The sequence below is a fragment of the Culex quinquefasciatus genome, chromosome 3 (assembly GCF_015732765.1).
Source record: "Culex quinquefasciatus strain JHB chromosome 3, VPISU_Cqui_1.0_pri_paternal, whole genome shotgun sequence".
Taxonomy (NCBI): domain Eukaryota; kingdom Metazoa; phylum Arthropoda; class Insecta; order Diptera; family Culicidae; genus Culex; species Culex quinquefasciatus.
Genome location: NC_051863.1, coordinates 179,208,392 through 179,229,112, shown reverse-complemented (window position 1 = coordinate 179,229,112; position 20,721 = coordinate 179,208,392). Strand labels below are relative to the sequence as shown.

The window sequence follows — 20,721 nt, the reverse complement described above, 5'->3', positions numbered from 1 at the left end:
TTCGCAACTTCTCAAAGGCCCCTATCATGCTGATCAATACCGGCGCCGGCCACGACCAGTGGTAGAGTCACGGGGAAGTGGATGGGAATGTTAGTCCGATACTTGAGTGATAGAGACCGCCCAATCAACTGCATCTCCGACAAAGTATCACATGAGTTTTGAGAGGGTTAGTAGATGGGTATGAGGTCAGGATTCACGAGTGGCAGTGATGTGACCATGAGCATTTTGTTTATCGGTTGAAAATTTTAATTCTTAGGCAGCCGGCTGCGGAAAGATAGATAATTGATTATTTAAAAAGTTTTTTTTTATCGAACGCGTGCCAGCCGAGCAGTAGTGCTATGGGCTGGACTTATCAGTATATTTTTACTGTTTTTACAATTTAGATAACGCGAGCAAATTTCAAAAATAGTAAATAAATGACGCTTTAGTCTTCATAAAATCGATAGTTTGATGAATTAATACTAAAACTGCCAGTTGGAATAAATTTTTACGATCATTTACGACGAAAGTTATCGCAAAAAACAGGACTGCGCGTCCCCAGAAGCACTGCACATATGATGTCATTATTCAATTATAATAACCAATCACCCCATGCACACAAACAGCGACACCGGTTTTGAGTGTTTTTCATTTTTTTTCATTTGGTGCACCAGAACACCACCTAGGCATATGAGCAGCTAAATATTCAGGAACACTTTCTTCTAGATTACAGAAAAAAACTTATTTTTATCAATACAAAAGTTTATAAACGTTTTGACTATTCATAAACAAGACAAAACATTGTTATTAGACCGATAGTTTTATTATTTTCTTTATTTTTCATGAAAATTGTTGTTTGTGAGTTTTGAATGAGCCAGTCCAAAAAATCTGATAATGCAGAGATTTTGAAATTTGTAATTTAAACTTCAGAAATATGGTCTTACAGCAAAGCATAAGAAGTTTTTAACACATTTCAAAGCATTTTCAAACAAATGAACCAATAGATTTGAAGAAAACAAGATTATGCCGAGGATTATGCGATTTAAAAAAAAAGTTGCTTGTCTTCCTGATGATGCTCTGGTGCACCACTTCAAATTCAACTTTTTTGCACCAATTCGATGTTTGTGGGTCAAAGTAAAGTATTTCCTGCATTATTGTACCAAAATTTAGCCGCTTACTATTTTCACGATAAGCAAACAGCTCTGGGCGTTAGAGGGTTAAAAGTTAGTGTATGTTTTTGAGGTGGTTTTTATCAATTTATTTGCAAAATAAACTAATAAAGTTGTGATTATTAAGCACACATCGGGCCGATGACCTCATGTAAAGTTGTACTTTTATCACATGAAACGTTTAACTTAACTACTGTGTTATTTGACTTTTACTACAGTATTTCTTATAACAAAAATTGAATTACACTCAACCCCCGGTGGATTGACACTTTTTTAGTTTGTACCCCGTTGGTTGGTCAAAGTCAAACTAAAAAGTGACGAACTGTCACTTTTTACACGTTGTTCACGCACACTATCAAAACAAACGTTTGGTAGTGTATGTGAACTCCGTGTAAAAGGGGTGTCAAACTAAAAGTGACCCCGTTCGTTTGACAACAGTTGGTGTCAAACCATCGGGGTTTGAGTGTAATAATAAAAAAATATTTTTTTTTGCACTGTACGCAGTTTGCGCGCGTTATCAATCTCAATCACCCAAGATGGTGACCTTTAGCACCCCCCTGGTGGTGCCAGAGGGCTGGTTCTCGGTCTCAAATGGTAGTCCCAGATGTCCCCTACCAAGCTCCAGGTCAAATCAAGTTGATTTTTTGAGTTTTTAAAATTGTGCAAAATGCCAATAACTCCCTTTAGATTCAACCAATTTGGATGTTTCACATCGCATTTTGTTGCATTTTTTAAGCCTGTTTAGATGCATTTTGAATTTTAAGATTTTTTTTTTTAAATTTTGTCTAAGTTAAAGGTTTTTTTTGAGAGTTTTGACGTTTTTGAACCGTAAAACATTGTTTCCCGATTTACCTCACTTCCCGTTGACTGGCATTTGTATATACACACAAAGAAAAATTACTCTAAATTTAAAAAGATCGTTCTTTGGATTAAAAGTTCGCGTTGGTGAATATTCGTAGAAAGTTGAAGATTTTTAATTTAAAAGTTTTCAGCCAAAATTTTAAGAATTCGGCTGATTTCGTAAAGAACTTCTCAGCAGCAGGGTAGATTGATATGCACGGTGTCGCGCTGAAAACAAAGGAGGTGGGTAGCAAGTTATCACCTAGCACGCATGTTTTTCAGTGCCTATGGTGATGCACGTCACTTGTTTATTTTCATGTGCTTACTTTTCTGGTAAGCACGTCACAAGACAAGCACATTACTGCACGTGTGCTTATTTGAAACAGATTTTTTCTCAAATTATGTCAAGAGGTTTGTTAAAATATTGTTTTCATTCATGAGATCAAATGTATAAAATCTTTTTTTAATTTTTAGATACTGTATGAAACAATAGACAACTCCAGTTATTCAAGAACAGAATGTTTCGAAAATATAATCCGCCGGAATAGCAGTTCAGACGGGGGATGTGGTTTACTGGTTGTAGTGGTTTGCTGTCAGCAGAAATGGTCCGGTATTCAAGTGATGGCTGCAGCGCCCGTCGCTGACCTTTGTGACCGGCTTCGCTTCCTCGGCTTCATTCCGATTTCGGGACTAGGAACGACCAACAGGCTCTGCGTCTGAGTTCTTCTCCTTGGCTGTTTAGCAGCCCCGGTACCACTGTTCCAGGCGAATCGAGGGGCCATCCTTTGAAGGTAACGCCTGTGAGTTGACGTTGAATTGCGCGGAGAGCAGCTAGACGACGGATTGTGGTCCAATCATTAATAGGACCAATCCGACCATTCTGGGACAGAGCGGGTGCTAACATTACCTAACGATGGCAAGAGCGGTTGCCAATGTTACCCCTAATCGTTCACTTCCATCAAAGAGATTCCCTATTTTTAGTAACGCCATCCGCAATTCATGAGATTTGTTGGTTAACAGTTATCATTTTATAAAAAAAAACTGGAATGATTTGTGTTGAATTGGAACCATGGTCTATCAAGTCCGTGGTTTAAAAAAATATTTGGCTGGGCTCAAAATAGTATTTTTAATCATAGGCACGGGAAATCATAAGCACCGCGTGCTTAACATAAGCACGAGCACTGCTCGTCAATATTTTGCGTGCAGAATCAAATCGAAGTACACCAAGAAAATTCATGTGTGTCTATCAATCAACCCTGCTCAGCAGTAAATTTCGCATTTTCGACCTTCAAGACCAACTCCCCTAAGCTGTCAAAGTCCAGCTCATGCTGTTAGTTGCATGCAAGCAAGGTGATTTCCAACATAAACAAACAACCAACACAAAAATTATTTTTGGTACGGGTTTTGAATATCGCGAATTTAATTTCTTCAAATCTAAACAATGTTCGACCACACGCTCGCCACGCAACCCATCCCGGGCGTCACGCCGGAAGTGTTTTACCGCGCCGCAAACATTTACCTCCAGAAGCCGCACGTCGTGAACCGGAAGCTGTTTGGAGCGAGCACGTTGGCCACGTTCCGAGTTCGGCGGGGGGATCCGGTGGACGTGGATGAATTTGTGGACCGGTTGCGGGAGCGATTGTCCGCTGGGGGGGAGAACGACGGAATTGAGAAGGGTGTGCGGGAGGTTTGCGATGACTTGGGGTGGGAAGTTGAGCTGCTTCCGGAGGGAGTGGATTTGAACGGGTTTGTGGGAGGATGTTTGGTGCTGAAGAGGTTGCTGCCTAGGAATTTGAACGTGTTTAAGCCGCTGGAAGTTTTGGCGATTGTTGGTGAGGAGTTTGTTGGGGGGTTGGAAACTTTATTTTTTAAGTGTGCTCATTTTCAGACCCGGAATTGAAACGGATTTCTTTTCGATGCCTTCAGGACGAAGAGAACAATCTTACTCCAAAGTTCAGCTTTGCAGTGCAACTGGTGGAAGAAACGCTGTCCATAATCTGCAAATCAACCCCGACTTCAGATGAAAAGTCCTCGATCTGGTTGAAGGAAGTCTTGTTTCGAAGACTTCTGAAGTGGATCGACAACCTGGTCCAGAAAACCGACCAAAAAGGTGAGCAAATCTCGCTTGGTCTAATCAACGACCTGGAAGAGTACAACCGGTTGTACGGAGAGCTGAAGACGAAGTACGGTACGGAAATGGTTCGGATCTGGCCGGAATCGACCGATCCCCGGAAGTTCGTCTACGAAGACGTCGCAATTGCCACCTATTTGCTGCTGCTGTGGAAGCAGGAACGGGAGGAAAGTGGTTCCGATGCGTTGCAGTCTTTTGTGGATCTTGGCTGTGGCAACGGTCTGCTGGTGTACATTCTGGCCTCCGAAGGACATCCCGGAGTGGGGATCGACTTGAGGAAGCGTAAAATTTGGGAATGCTTTCCGGGGAACGTGACACTTCGGGTGGAATCTATTGATCCTTCGGGGAATGCCCTCTTCCCGGACACGGATTGGATCATCGGGAACCACTCGGACGAGCTTTCCCCTTGGATTCCGGTGCTGGCCGCTCGTAGTGCCTACCGGTGTCGCTACTTCCTGCTGCCTTGTTGCGCGTTTGAGTTTGACGGAACCAAATTCCAGCGGCAGAACTCGTCCGTCAGTCAGTACGGGGACTTTTTGCGTTACGCCAAGCAGATCTCCGCCGTTTGCGGCTTTGAAACGGCGACGGACCGCCTGAAAATCCCCAGCACGAAGCGAACCTGCCTGATCGGCTCGGAACGAACCTACCGGGAGGACCAGTTTGAAGAGACCCTCGCTAAAATCCAAACCTTTATCGATTCCCGGACGCCGGACACAACCTTCAAAGCTCGGCCCGCCGAAGAAAGAGTCCGGAACTGCACCAAGATCAGCCGCAGCGTCGTGGACGAAATTGTCCGGATTGTGTTCGAGGCGTTGATCGCGAAGCGGCACCTCGCCGAAGAGCACTTTCCCGGGAAGGGTTGGAACGCCGGCGGGACGCTTGCGATCGGCGAGCTGGTCCGGTTGATTCCGGCGGATCGACTGGCGGCACTCAAGTCGGAATGTGGCGGACTGCAGACGTTGCTGCGGAACAACCATCAGATATTTGCGGTGTTGAACGGGACGGTGCAGTTGAGGTTGCCTACCCGGCGGGGGATTGGGAGTAAAACCGAGGAGGAGTTGAAGCGGAAGGCGAAGAAGCAGAACCGGGGGAATCGGATGGTGGATCTGAAGGAGCGGCCGTGCTGGTTCTTTGGGAATCATCCGGACGGGTGTCCGTTCGAGGAGGAGGACTGTAAGTTTAAACATTCACGTTGACTTTGTTAAACTTGCCGTTTTTTGTTGTTGGTCATCTGATGGACAGCCCCGAAACCCCTAGCACTTGCCCATTTGGACGACCCATCAAGAAGTACAATCGAATCCCAAACGCTGATTCTCCGCTTACCTTGCTCGTGGTCAGGACTTTCGAAGAGAAAACAATGCAGAATCAATCTCAGAACACAACACAACTCTCTTTACTCGTTCCACTCGTCACTCTCGCCATCATCACTCTCCTCCAACCCGTCCATAACGCCGCTCTGCCTCAGAACGCGCTTCAACCCGGCCGACGGCTTGCTGTTCACCTCCTCGTCCGTATCCGGGCCTTCCTCCAGCTCCTTCAGCTTCCGCTCCAGAATCTTCTTCCGCCTCATCGCGGTTTTGTGCAGCACCCGACTGCGGCAAATCTCGAACAGTTCCGGCAGGGCCTGGCGCGGCGTGAACGCCTTCCCCTCCTTTTCCTTCAGTTCCCCGTGGTTGTGTTCGTGCCGGCGCTCAAACTCTCCGTAGTCGTTCCGCACGCAAATCTGCGCTGGACAGTTGCGCTTCTTCCGGTGCATGCACATCCAGTACGTGTACCGTTCGGTAAAGTTGGACACGTGGAACCGTTCGCCGTAGAACACAAGCTTGTAGTACCGCGCTTGTGTGCCCTTTTCAAAGTAAAAGTAATCCGGATACGAATCCTTCAGCACTTGCAGGTCGTCTAGCGTCGGTCCTTCCACTTTTCGATGCACCTTAATGTTGTGCTCCTTGCACTGGCGGTCAATTTCCTCAAGGTCCAGCTTCGGAACCGACTTCTTCGGGGCAACCTTCGCTTTCTTCGCATTCGGCTCATCACAAACCTCCTCTTCGTCCAGCACCAGTCCCTCTTCCGGCTCGCTGTCCGCGTTCAAAATTTCCAACCCGACACCGTCGTCATCACCTTCCTCCTCCGCCCCAATCGGATCGTCCTCCAAAAAATGGCAACTCAACTCGCTGGACGCGCACGATGCAGCGTCCTCCTCCTCCTCTTCTCCTTCCCCGGCCGGTGGAACCGTCTTCAGGAATTCGTCGTTCGTGTGGCACTGCTCCTTGAACTGCTGGAAGCCTTCGAGCGTAACGACGCACTCGAAGCAAATTACGGCGTTGGGCTCTTCGGTGGCGTTGATCTGAAATAGGTTGGTTCGAGTTTTCGCAAAACAGCTGAAACGCCATAATATGACTTACCTCGAGTTCGATCAGCTTGAGCAGATCCAGCACGGAACCGCTTTGGTCCTCGAAGATGGACACTTTTGAGGCATTGGATTTAACTAAGCAAAGACGGCAGAAGGATGCCAGCCGGACCGGTTTGCTCATGTTTAAATATTTTTTTCCGCGGAATTTCCGATAAACCTGACGAAAATTCACAAACTTTTGCAGAACAAAGCCACGACCTTTGTTGAATGTAAACAAAAATTTGACAGTTTATTTTTTTTTGTTTGGTGCAACTTGCATGCAACTGCACATTGACAGGATCCAAGGCTGTAGAAAGCCATGGACAGAATCGGCTGGCACTGGATCTGGAAGGTCGAAATTTCGACATTGAAGAGCATAAGATGCTGTCAGTTGGATTAGACCTTTAGGGCATCTCCACCGCAGGGACCTAATTGCGTTGCAAAGCTAATTTGGCACCCGCGTCAAGCCCACCGCGGTACTTGTGCGAGAGCTAATTTAGGTTCGAGTTCATTCGTGTTCATCCGAATCTAAACAAAACTCAGGTTAGCTCCGGGATCTACCGGGAGCAAATCGTCTAACGGATGGTTTTTTCAAGCAAAACAATTACTTTTGACAATCTGGGGTGATGCAGTTTAGTTTTTTAGGTCAGATTGGGGCTGTGATTGATAAATTTTGGTCAACGCATTGTCGATCAACTGCCGGACATGCAAGAGACGAGTCATGTGTATTGAGCAAAAAGCAAAATTCAAGCAAAACATTTTAAATAAGCCAATGCGGTTTTGAAAACATGCAATCCTGATCTTAAATTCCTAAATTCTTAAATTCTTAAATTCTTAAATTCTTAAATTCTTAAATTCATAAATTCTTAAATTCTTAAATTTCTGATTTTGAATTCAAAATTTTAAAAATATTTAGCTTTTGGAATTTGGACTTATAATTTCTGTTTTTTTTTTTTTTAAATTGTTGAGCTCTTTAATTTATAAATACTTTAATATTAAAATTGTTATTCAATTCTTCATATTTTTTATTTTCAATTTCCAAATTTAAGAATATTTATTATTGAGTTTTTCAGTCAGAAAATAGATATTTGTATGATAATTGTCAAGTTTTTTTCACTCTTACTTCATTTCGATCCCGTCCGTGTGGATCAATTGGACAGTGCACTGGATTCACATTCCAGAGGTTACTGGTTGGTAAACTATATCTGTCCTTTTAATTTCAAAATTCTGCATTTTGAGATTCGGTGGGGATTTTCAATATTATTATATCGAATACAAGATTATTAAAACGTTTGTGATTTTTAGTCGCATTCAAAAAGGAAAATTCAAATTCTTCGATTTTTTCATCAAAACATATTGCAAACAAGCGCCGCGAGAAGAAACGTCAAATGCCACTTTTTGTTTTTGTTACTTTTTAGTTGCGTACCGCTTAAGAAAAATCTTTTCGTGGCCCTGACCGTTTCTTGGTTGTTTTTTTTTATATGGGGTTGTTATTTTTAAATGAAATGAAAAAATAAATAATAAAAAACGCATTCGTAATTTTATCTTACTCCCCACTGACGTAAGCAAGATACACCCTTTGTTTACAAACTCAAATTGGCCCAATTACATATATATTTAAATTTTAATAACAAATTTAAAAATGTTCAAATCGGTTAAGTTATTTTTAAATTTTGAACATTCATGTTTAAATTCTCTGTGATGGTGTGCTTATATTAAACATAGGTGGCTGATTATTTTTCATTTAAAAATACAAAAAATGATAAACTCCACAATTTTTCAATTAAATAAAATCGTTTTGAACCAAATTACTCATTTCTTTAATATTCATGAAAATTTGATAATCAAAATAAATGCATCTTCAACCAAAACAAATACAAATAATTCTAAAATCGCTGAAAAATAAGCCACCAGCAGCTCGGGGACTTCTCGAGCACCTATCTTGGCTACTCGACGGATCCCCGATGAACTTTTTCTTCGCTGAATGAACTCGAAGGCTAATTTAGCTTTAGCTTTGCTATTCGCGGTGCGAAAGTTGGGGTGCAAACATGTCGGGAGCAAATCGGATGAACTCTTTTAAAAATTTGAAAATGATATTTTATTGATGTAAGCAAACAATTAGGACATATAATGCAATTGGAAGCATGTTCTATCATACTAGAACATAGTTTCATTGATTTTGATCAACAAAACGGCTAAAATTGGAAAATGAATAAATTAGATCCTCGCGGTGGGCTTGATTCAGTAGCCAAATTAGCTCCCAGCGGTGCGGAAACGTGTATTAGCTACGGAGCAAAGCTAAAACTGGGGATCCAACCGATAGGTTTGCCACGCAATTAGATCTCTGCGGTGGAGATGCCCTTAGGGCGATAAATTTATTTATTATTATCCGCGCACCACCAAACCGAAGTGCGCAACACTTCTGTTGCGCGAAAAAATCTGTTGCGCCGAACAAAAATGTAGTGGTTTGTCGTTAGCGTGTACATCAGCCTGTGGCGCAACAGCTTTGACAGGTTGCGTTCGTATTTTGATTTTTGTCTGCTTTCACAATATATTAAATAAATTTGTATTTATTTAATTTGTAGGTGGCGCCAAAATAAGGTTACTTGCCTGAAATCGTATTCATTTCTACTGGATTGAAGAACAAAATCGCTTATTTCTCATGGTTCCCTGCATCAATCTTAATGAAACTAGTTGCAAAAAGCGAGAAATTTTTTTTGGGCGTGCAAAAATGTGTGACCTTTTTCTTTAAAAAACATGTTTTGGAACACGAAAAAATGAGTTTCCCCGTAAATATCAATGAAATTAACAGTTATATAGTTGAAAACAGATGTGTTAACGTATATTCAACAATTTGTATTGATTTTTGACAGACTGTCTTGCCAAATAGTCCAAATTACCATCTTTTTCTGAATTTACAGTTTTCTCATAGAAAAATCAAACAAATCGATGCCAACATTTCAAAAAGCATCATGTACAAACCATGCGTTTTGAGAAAAACGCATTTGAATGTTGAGCATCCATTTTCAATTACCATTTTTATATAAAAGCAAAATAAGATGTTCTAATGATAACAAACGATGAAAAACGTTGCTTTTGTTGATACTTGATCATCCATATTCAATAAAACATTATTTCCGTAATTTTATTTGAGAAAAACAAACATAACTTCTTTTGAAATCACCAACGTCGATATCACCCTGCTGTCACTGAGGGGGGCGCTTTGTTATGATTCGTTTTTCTTCGCCGAATGTACATGGCGCTTTTTTCTTGTTGCTTTTTTTTCGTCACGAGGTTTATGTAGCCTTTTGTTTGTCAGGTTGACTGGGCTATTTAAACAGGGACTGCTGATGGCAGAGATTTTGTTTATGTTACTTTATTTAAAATCATGATTAAACAGACTTTACTGAAGTAACTTTTGCTCATTTTTGGTGGAGAGGTAGCTTATTAGGAGTACTTTCAGAATATGCAATAACCCAGAAAGTGTCAAAATGTACATGGTGTCTTTTGAAATGTTACCGTCGAAATGTTAGAAAGTTGTACACCAAATTGTTGGAAATAATTTTTCTTATCCCAATCCGGCATAAGTTTTATAAAAATGTTGATTATGAAGGAAAAAACACATTTTTTCAAAAAACTATAGGTTTACGCTATTTGTTCATAGGTGGCGACATGTGTCTTTTAGCTTTGCTGCAAATTCTCTATTCATTTGACTCCCGATGGTTGGTCACTTTTTCGTTTGACACTTTTTTAGTTTGTACCCCGTTGGTTGCTCAAAATCAAACTAAAAAGTGACGAACTGTCACTTTTTAGACGGAACTCACGCACGCTATCAAAACAAACGTTTTGTCAAACAAAAAAGTGATCCCGTTCGTTTGACAACAGTTGGTGTCAAACCATCGGGGTTTGAGTGTACAGGGAGGGTACATGTTACTAAGTTTAGATTTTGCTAGCTGCGTGCTCTTTTAGAGAAAAATATTTTTTGAGAAAAAACCTGGTCCAGCAAATAAACATCGCTAATTCTAGCGAAGCTGATCCAACAAACTGAAAAGATATTCACTAAATCAGTAGGTCTTCAACGATAAAGACAGCTTCTGGATGAATAAAACCGCAATGACTCCATAAACAACTTCCATTCATAATTAAAAAAAATGACAACCTCGCCTTCAACTTTCTTAAGAATTCTCGACTTCAACTTCAGGTTCTCAAAAGCCAAACTTTTTTCATTCCTGCTAAAAAAAAACAATGTTTAATGATCGATAACCGTACTCTCTACTTTTGGCGAACAGTAAATTTGTACCACTTTGACAGTTCAATATTGAGGCCGTTTTGCGAACCACTATTCAGCACCCAGACTATGACTATGAAATGTCAAAATTGCGCAGTGGTTTGTTACCTCGTTTGGTACCATGGCATGTATGTATGTTATCTAATCTACATACCTTTTCATGCCATGGCAGTCACATTTTGTAATGTTGGTACCACTGCGCGATTTTGACATTACGGACGTGCAACATTCGTAACGCCATCTTCACTTAAAAATCTGGATAGATTTGGAGCAACATTTGAAAAGGGCGCATAAACATTTTGATCATTTCCGTAGTAACAGTTCAATAGAGCAAATCTGCGTTTGTAAACAAACAGTCTATCTCCCTCTTACTTGACGTGAACTGTCGCTTTAACGAAAGGGATAGACTGCTTGTTTACAAATGCAGATTCGCCCTATTGAAATGTTACTACGGATTTTGGAACATTTTGAAACATTTTTGTCGCACTTGTTCTCACTCATTTTTTATTCCGCGAACGTCTTTCCGCTTTTACTTCCGTTTGAAGACTGAACTCAAAACGCCAAAACTCACTATCGCTGTTTCGCTCTCTTTTTCTCTCTTTCTTTCGTTTTCGTCAACTGTCAACTAGCGCGCTTTCCGGAAAGACCTTTTATCACAGGGTGCCTCTTTTCCGTAACAAGACACAGATAACGATAATCAAGAGTGTTAACTCATTAAAGTATGTTTATGGAACGTTTTTAATAAATCGTTACCTGGCTGGCTGTATCTCCTACATTCTCCTTCTGCTCCACTCTGGACGTATTACATCGTATAAATAAACGAAGATAAGACCCTTATAAACCCTTCATAACGGATTTTTTTTGTGTGTATCGCAAAGGTTCACTTGTGCTTTTGTCGCTAATGTCATCAAATAAATCACTATCACTTCTATTTTAAAGACCCTTACATTGTTTTCATTGAAACCTTTCGTCGTATTTATCCATTCTATTCGTAGACCTATTCGACCAGAAGAGATATATAACCCTGTTAGATTAGTTTTTAAGTACGCATTTATTTATCTGTTCTATCTTCTCATCGGTCGCCGTTTCTACCCTACTGATACACATTATACACAAACCGGTCATCGTACTTTGTTGGCTTTCTTATGGTGTCTCTACGTCGCAGCTCACGGCCTGCAACCTGATGCGGATCCTTTCCATCCGCTAGTGCACTCGATCCTGCTTCAGTGATCGTTGCTTCACCGGCAAGCTCCGCGAAGCCTTCTGTACTCTTGTCCGCGGTTAACTCGTTTTCTTCGGTAGAGACACCCACTTCACGCCAATTCTTCGGGGCTCTACGTACATCCTGGATGTTGCGAGTGTAATGTACGCCAGTTGAGCTCATTATAACGACTTTGGCTCCTTCCCTTGCTATCACTCGATACCTCTCGGAAGAAAATGTTGGATCGGTTTTGTGCTTTTTGTTCTGCCACACAAGCACCTCGTCTCCGCAGTTAATACTTGACTCTTTAGCTCCCCTTGACAAATCCGCGTATTTCTTGCTTTTAAGTTTAGCTTCAGCATCACGTTCCTGAACATCGGTACGATCCAGATCGTTCTCCTGTCGGCTGCCTAGGCTGGGGAACAATCCGCGAAACTTCCACCTCACCAGAAGCTCGAAGGGAGTCACGTTGAGGCGAGCGTGTGGAACGAGCGTGTTGTGCTTGTGTACATAGTTATTCATCGCATGCCTCCAGTTTGACCCGTCGATCTTTGCGGCCGATACTGACTTCGTGATTCCTTGGTTGTTCCTTTCAACCATGCCGTTGGATTGCGGGCTCAACGGGATAGCTTTCCTGACCTTTACCCCTTTATTTTCCCAGAACTGTGTGAAAGCAACACTTTGAAATGGGGGCCCGTTGTCACTTTGGAGTATAAGTGGCAGGCCCCACTGCTTGAACACGTCGCACAATGCAGCATTCACGTACTCTGCGTCAATTCGTTTTACCTCGGTTACTGTTAGATATCTTGAATAGGTATCCACAACACTCAAGAATTCTCCGGAACCAAATCCCGGAAGAGCCAGAAAATCTATCTGAAGTATTTGCCAAGGGCCACTTGGTAACTCGCGTGAAGACAACGGTAGAGGAGGATTTTTTTTAGACAACACCGCACAGGTTCCACAATGCTTAACGAATTCTGCCACCTCTTTGGCCATCCCTGGCCACCAAAAATAGTCACGCATAATTTTTTTCATAGCGGATTCTCCAACATGGCCTTCATGCGCCGACTTCAGTGATTTTGTTCGTAATTCCTTCGGTAAGATGATCCTATTGTCCTTAAACACGCAATTTCCTCTGCTGTACAAGACAGCCTGCTGAGCCTCGTACCTGGAAAGTTCTTTCGGCCACTTTTTGCCATTAATTGCCGCTCGTACTGCCTGTAGTTCCTCGTCCTCCGCTGAACACCTTTCAATGTCATTCCAATCGATCGTCATGCTCCCTGCGTCCACTGCGTACAGAAAATGCTGATCGTCGTCGCCTTCGAATGGTAGCGCCTCGTCGGATTTCGAAATCAGCCTAGACAGCGCATCAGCTATGTTCTCGTTTCCTGGGACTGTTTTTATCTTCATATCGTATGCTTGTAGTCTTAGTGCCCACGAGTCCGCCCGAGAAATAGCTCTTTTACCCAATGAGTGATCTCTGTCGAATATGAACGCGTTAGCCTCGGAATCAGTCCGCACCACAAATGATCTGCTCAGCAGGTAGTACGAAAATCTTTCTACTCCCCACACTACCGCTAATGACTCCTTCTGGGTGTGCGGGTAACGCTGCTCGGTCGGTGTAAGAACCTTTGAAGCGCAAGCGATCACTCTCGGAATCCGTTTGTCGTTGAACTGCACGAGAACCGCTCCTAGACCGACAGGTGACGCGTCCACATAAAGTTCAGTTTCATCCGTTGGGCTGTAATAACCAAGCTTGCTTATAGCGTTCAACGCCGCCTTTTTTAGGAACTGGAACTCCTTTTCTTCGGCGTCTGTCCAGTAAAAATGGTCAGCTTTTACCAAGTTACGCAACTGCAGTGTAGCTTCAGCACGATTCAGTAGAAACCGATCGAAAAACGTCAAAAGACCCAAAAAACTTTTCACTTCGGTGCAGCTGGTTGGTCGACGAAAATTCTCGATCGCACTCCGTTTGTCGTCTTCGATTTTCCATCCTTCCGGCGTCAGCGTGAACCCCAAGAATTTGACGCTTCTGCTTCCAAACGCCGTTGAGCGTTTCCGTACGGATGGTATCTGTTGTCTCCGGCTCCGAACCGCTGAGCGTTTCCGTACGGCAGAGCTTTCTGCGAGGGGTGATCTGCTCGAACAGACGCGATGACTGCTGGTTCCTGCGTTCCTTTCTTCTTCCTCACCAATTCTTCGTTCAAACGCACTGCCTCCACTTCTCGAACCTTGTCCGTCAGCTTTTTGAAGTTGGCTTTCCCTCCTTGTCAGTCTGCTGTGTCTGGCTTGTCATCTTCAGGGCGATAGCTCGAACTTTTCATCAAGCGCGTTCTGCGAAATAACACTCACGACTTCTTCGAATTGTTTCGATCCATCAAAACCACAGTGGCGAGCCATCGTCGAAACTCGCATGACGAATGCCAGATCAGATTCTGTGGCTTGCTGTGCCATGAGCGCCAACCTGCGCCGTTGCAGCATCATGTCTGAGCCTGAGGCAAAGTATGCAGACAGGCGGTGCATCGCGTTCTGGAAGGGAAATCGCGTGTCATCCGGAGCCTCCGAGTCCGAGATCGTGTTCTTGAAGACCTCGAGCAGTTGCGTTCCAGCCTTCACCCTGAAGAGTGTGAACTTAGTCTTTTCATCCTCTATCCCGGCCAAGTTCATGTTGTCAATCAGCAGGTCCTTCCATGTCTCGAAAGTAACCCGATGAATCTCCTCATCTCCCGCCATCGGTTTACACTCAGGTACGTTGATCGAGTTCGCGGACAGTTGGTATATTGAAGACAGAAGACGACTGTTCTCCAACATACTGAATCCAGTACTTGAAGGACCCATATCGTCACCAAATGCCGAGGCTGGCGGCGAGCTGGCCTGCTGGATTCGCAGCGCTTCCCGCGCCTGCTGCAGCTCTTGCAACAGAATCGCATTCTGATCCCTTTGTGCAGCCAGTTCATTCGTCAGCGACTCAGTCGCTTTGCTTGGTTTCGACTTCGTTGAATCGACCAGTGGGGTTATGTCGTCCGAATCCGCTGCTGTCTTACGCAGACGTTTCTTCCTGAAATAATTGTGTAGTTGTTGTTGTTAATTCATTTATTTCTTGCAGTTTTAACTGTGTAAGACTTTCAAATTACTGAGATTTCTTTGGTTAAGATTGATAAAATGCAAAATATTCTACATTCTTCTCGCAACATGCTACACACAATTACTTTCATCGAAATATACAGGTCTTCAGTATTATTATTATTATTTCAATTATTATTACTATTTCACCACTCAAAATATCGATAAACATTACCGTATGTTGTAAAGACCATCGCAAACGCTAATCATCGCCAATGCTGCCCATCGCAGAGACTCGCAAATGCTATTCATCGCCAATGCTATTCAATCGCCTTTACTTCGTAAAGACTCGCGAATGCTGTTCATCGCAAACGCTATTCATCGCCAGTGCTGTTCATCGCAAAGACTCGCAAATGCTGTCCATCGCAAATGCTATTCAATCGCCTTTACTGTACATCGTAAAGACTCGCGAATGCTGTTCATCGCAAACGCTATTCATCGCCAATGCTATTCATCGCAAAGACTCACAAATGCTGTCCATCGCAAATGCTATTCAATCGCCTTTACTGTACATCGTAAAGACTCGCGAATGCTGTTCATCGCAAACGCTATTCATCGCCAATGCTGTTCATCGCAGAGACTCGCAAATGCTGTCCATCGCAAATGCTATTCAATCGCCTTTACTGTACATCGTAAAGACTCGCGAATGCTGTTCATCGCAAACGCTATTCATCGCCAATGCTGTTCATCGCAGAGACTCGCAAATGCTGTCCGTCGCAATTGCTATTCAATCGCCTTTACTGTACATCGTAAAGACTCGCGAATGCTGTTCACCGCAACCGCTATTCATCGCCAATGCTGTTCATCGCAGAGACTCGCAAATGCTGTCCGTCGCAAATGCTATTCACTCGCCTTTACTGTACATCGTAAAGACTCGCGAATGCTGTTCATCGCAAACGCTATTCATCGCCAATGCTATTCATCGCAAAGACTCGCAAATGCTGTCCGTCGCAAATGCTATTCAATCGCCTTTACTGTACATCGTAAAGACTCGCGAATGCTGTTCATCGCAAACGCTATTCATCGCCAATGCTATTCATCGCAAAGACTCGCAAATGCTGTCCATCGCAAATGCTATTCAATCGCCTTTACTGTACATCGTAAAGACTCGCGAATGCTGTTCATCGCAAACGCTATTCATCGCCAATGCTATTCATCGCAAAGACTCGCAAATGCTGTCCATCGCAAATGCTATTCAATCGCCTTTACTGTACATCGTAAAGACTCGCGAATGCTGTTCATCGCAAACGCTATTCATCGCCAATGCTGTTCATCGCAAAGACTCGCAAATGCTGTCCATCGCAAATGCTATTCAATCGCCTTTACTGTACATCGTAAAGACTCGCGAATGCTGTTCATCGCAAACGCTATTCATCGCCAATGCTATTCATCGCAAAGACTCGCAAATGCTGTCCATCGCAAATGCTATTCAATCGCCTTTACTGTACATCGTAAAGACTCGCGAATGCTGTTCATCGCAAACGCTATTCATCGCCAATGCTATTCATCGCAAAGACTCGCAAATGCTGTCCATCGCAAATGCTATTCAATCGCCTTTACTGTACATCGTAAAGACTCGCGAATGCTGTTCATCGCAAACGCTATTCATCGCCAATGCTGTTCATCGCAAAGACTCGCAAATGCTGTCCATCGCAAATGCTATTCAATCGCCTTTACTGTACATCGTAAAGACTCGCGAATGCTGTTCATCGCAAACGCTATTCATCGCCAATGCTATTCATCGCAAAGACTCGCAAATGCTGTCCATCGCAAATGCTATTCAATCGCCTTTACTGTACATCGTAAAGACTCGCGAATGCTGTTCATCGCAAACGCTATTCATCGCCAATGCTGTTCATCGCAAAGACTCGCAAATGCTGTCCATCGCAAATGCTATTCAATCGCCTTTACTGTACATCGTAAAGACTCGCGAATGCTGTTCATCGCAAACGCTATTCATCGCCAATGCTATTCATCGCAAAGACTCGCAAATGCTGTCCATCGCAAATGCTATTCAATCGCCTTTACTGTACATCGTAAAGACTCGCGAATGCTGTTCATCGCAAACGCTATTCATCGCCAATGCTGTTCATCGCAGAGACTCGCAAATGCTGTCCGTCGCAATTGCTATTCAATCGCCTTTACTGTACATCGTAAAGACTCGTGAATGCTGTTCATCGCAACCGCTATTCATCGCCAATGCTGTTCATCGCAGAGACTCGCAAATGCTGTCCGTCGCAAATGCTATTCACTCGCCTTTACTGTACATCGTAAAGACTCGCGAATGCTGTTCATCGCAAACGCTATTCATCGCCAATGCTGTTCATCGCAGAGACTCGCAAATGCTGTCCGTCGCAATTGCTATTCAATCGCCTTTACTGTACATCGTAAAGACTCGCGAATGCTGTTCATCGCAAACGCTATTCATCGCCAATGCTATTCATCGCAAAGACTCGCAAATGCTGTCCGTCGCAAATGCTATTCAATCGCCTTTACTGTACATCGTAAAGACTCGCGAATGCTGTTCATCGCAAACGCTATTCATCGCCAATGCTATTCATCGCAAAGACTCGCAAATGCTGTCCATCGCAAATGCTATTCAATCGCCTTTACTGTACATCGTAAAGACTCGCGAATGCTGTTCATCGCAAACGCTATTCATCGCCAATGCTATTCATCGCAAAGACTCACAAATGCTGTCCATCGCAAATGCTATTCAATCGCCTTTACTGTACATCGTAAAGACTCGCGAATGCTGTTCATCGCAAACGCTATTCATCGCCAATGCTATTCATCGCAAAGACTCGCAAATGCTGTCCATCGCAAATGCTATTCAATCGCCTTTACTGTACATCGTAAAGACTCGCGAATGCTGTTCATCGCAAACGCTATTCATCGCCAATGCTATTCATCGCAAAGACTCGCAAATGCTGTCCATCGCAAATGCTATTCAATCGCCTTTACTGTACATCGTAAAGACTCGCGAATGCTGTTCATCGCAAACGCTATTCATCGCCAATGCTGTTCATCGCAGAGACTCGCAAATGCTGTCCGTCGCAATTGCTATTCAATCGCCTTTACTGTACATCGTAAAGACTCGTGAATGCTGTTCATCGCAACCGCTATTCATCGCCAATGCTGTTCATCGCAGAGACTCGCAAATGCTGTCCGTCGCAAATGCTATTCACTCGCCTTTACTGTACATCGTAAAGACTCGCGAATGCTGTTCATCGCAAACGCTATTCATCGCCAATGCTATTCATCGCAAAGACTCGCAAATGCTGTCCGTCGCAAATGCTATTCAATCGCCTTTACTGTACATCGTAAAGACTCGCGAATGCTGTTCATCGCAAACGCTATTCATCGCCAATGCTATTCATCGCAAAGACTCGCAAATGCTGTCCGTCGCAAATGCTATTCACTCGCCTTTACTGTACATCGTAAAGACTCGCGAATGCTGTTCATCGCAAACGCTATTCATCGCCAATGCTATTCATCGCAAAGACTCGCAAATGCTGTCCATCGCAAATGCTATTCAATCGCCTTTACTGTACATCGTAAAGACTCGCGAATGCTGTTCATCGCAAACGCTATTCATCGCCAATGCTGTTCATCGCAGAGACTCGCAAATGCTGTCCGTCGCAATTGCTATTCAATCGCCTTTACTGTACATCGTAAAGACTCGCGAATGCTGTTCATCGCAAACGCTATTCATCGCCAATGCAGTTCATCGCAGAGACTCGCAAATGCTGTCCGTCGCAAATGCTATTCAATCGCCTTTACTGTACATCGTAAAGACTCGCGAATGCTGTTCATCGCAACCGCTATTCATCGCCAATGCTGTTCATCGCAGAGACTCGCAAATGCTGTCCGTCGCAAATGCTATTCAATCGCCTTTACTGTACATCGTAAAGACTCGCGAATGCTGTTCATCACAAACGCTATTCATCGCCAATGCTGTTCATCGCAAAGACTCGCAAATGCTGTCCATCGCAAATGCTATTCAATCGCCTTTACTGTACATCGTAAAGACTCGCGAATGCTGTTCATCGCAACCGCTATTCATCGCCAATGCTGTTCATCGCAGAGACTCGCAAATGCTGTCCGTCGCAATTGCTATTCAATCGCCTTTACTGTACATCGTAAAGACTCGCGAATGCTGTTCATCGCAAACGCTATTCATCGCCAATGCAGTTCATCGCAGAGACTCGCAAATGCTGTCCGTCGCAAATGCTATTCAATCGCCTTTACTGTACATCGTAAAGACTCGCGAATGCTGTTCATCGCAACCGCTATTCATCGCCAATGCTGTTCATCGCAGAGACTCGCAAATGCTGTCCGTCGCAAATGCTATTCAATCGCCTTTACTGTACATCGTAAAGACTCGCGAATGCTGTTCATCGCAAACGCTATTCATCGCCAATGCTGTTCATCGCAAAGACTCGCAAATGCTGTCCATCGCAAATGCTATTCAATCGCCTTTACTGTACATCGTAAAGACTCGCGAATGCTGTTCATCGCAAACGCTATTCATCGCCAATGCTATTCATCGCAAAGACTCGCAAATGCTGTCCATCGCAAATGCTATTCAATCGCCTTTACTGTACATCGTAAAGACTCGCGAATGCTGTTCATCGCAAACGCTATTCATCGCCAATGCTATTCATCGCAAAGACTCGCAAATGCTGTCCATCGCAAATGCTATTCAATCGCCTTTACTGTACATCGTAAAGACTCGCGAATGCTGTTCATCGCAAACGCTATTCATCGCCAATGCTATTCATCGCAAAGACTCGCAAATGCTGTCCATCGCAAATGCTATTCAATCGCCTTTACTGTACATCGTAAAGCGTACATCGCTATTCATCGCAAAGACTCACAAGTTTAGAATGTTTACAGAACATCAGTGACAGGTTTCAAGGCTGTCAGGCTCTGATTTTTGTAACATCCAAATTTTGATCTTTTTATTTATATATGTATTTTTTTTTTACTCTCTGCGCTCACTTTTTTATTTTTTTTTATTTACAACTTTTTTGTCAACGTTATTTTTTGATTTATGTTTTGTTTTACACTTTATACAAAATTGTGTCTATTTATTAAGCTAAGAAATGTTTTCATATTTTCAGTGACAGGTTTCAAGGCTGTCAGACTCTGAGTCTTCAAATTTCCAAACTATTTAGGATTATATATTTTTTTGTTATGTTTTCACTCTATTCGTTTAGTTTTATTTGTATTATCTTACCACAACTTATAAACTTTTGTTTATTTATTTATTTTAACTCTCTGTGTTTATTTTTTTAATATTTTGTTTTACAACTTTACACCAAATTTGTTTAATTATTATGCTCAGAAATGTTTTCAGATTCTCAGTGACAGGTTTCAAGGCTGTCAGACTCTGAGTCTTCAAACTTCCAAATTATTTTGAGTTTCACTTTTTTTGTGTTATGTTTTCACTCTATTCGTTTAGTTTTATTTGTATCATCGTACTCGTAATTATAACTTTTGTTTATTTATCAAGAGAGTTTGCGTTTATTTTTTATATAAATATTGTGTTTTACAACTTAATACAAAATTTTGTTTAACTATTAAGCTCAGAAATGT

The 20,721-nt window shown here is 42.8% G+C and overlaps 2 protein-coding genes across 2 annotated transcripts; one reads left to right on the top strand and one right to left on the bottom strand.

Moving 5' to 3' along the window:
* The first annotated feature begins 3,322 nt into the window (after positions 1-3,322).
* On the top strand, positions 3,323-5,325 carry LOC6041086 (probable tRNA (uracil-O(2)-)-methyltransferase). The gene is made up of 2 exons (XM_001850341.2): positions 3,323-3,820; positions 3,877-5,325. The coding sequence occupies exons 1-2, from the start codon at positions 3,430-3,432 to the stop codon at positions 5,313-5,315; spliced, it is 1,830 nt and encodes a 609-aa protein (XP_001850393.2). The 5' UTR covers positions 3,323-3,429; the 3' UTR covers positions 5,316-5,325.
* A 159-nt stretch (positions 5,326-5,484) lies between these two features.
* Positions 5,485-6,743, bottom strand: LOC6041084. The gene is made up of 2 exons (XM_038260497.1): positions 6,522-6,743; positions 5,485-6,463 (listed from the first exon to the last, which is right to left on the bottom strand). The coding sequence occupies exons 1-2, from the start codon at positions 6,648-6,650 to the stop codon at positions 5,513-5,515; spliced, it is 1,080 nt and encodes a 359-aa protein (XP_038116425.1). The 5' UTR covers positions 6,651-6,743; the 3' UTR covers positions 5,485-5,512.
* Positions 6,744-20,721: the final 13,978 nt, after the last annotated feature.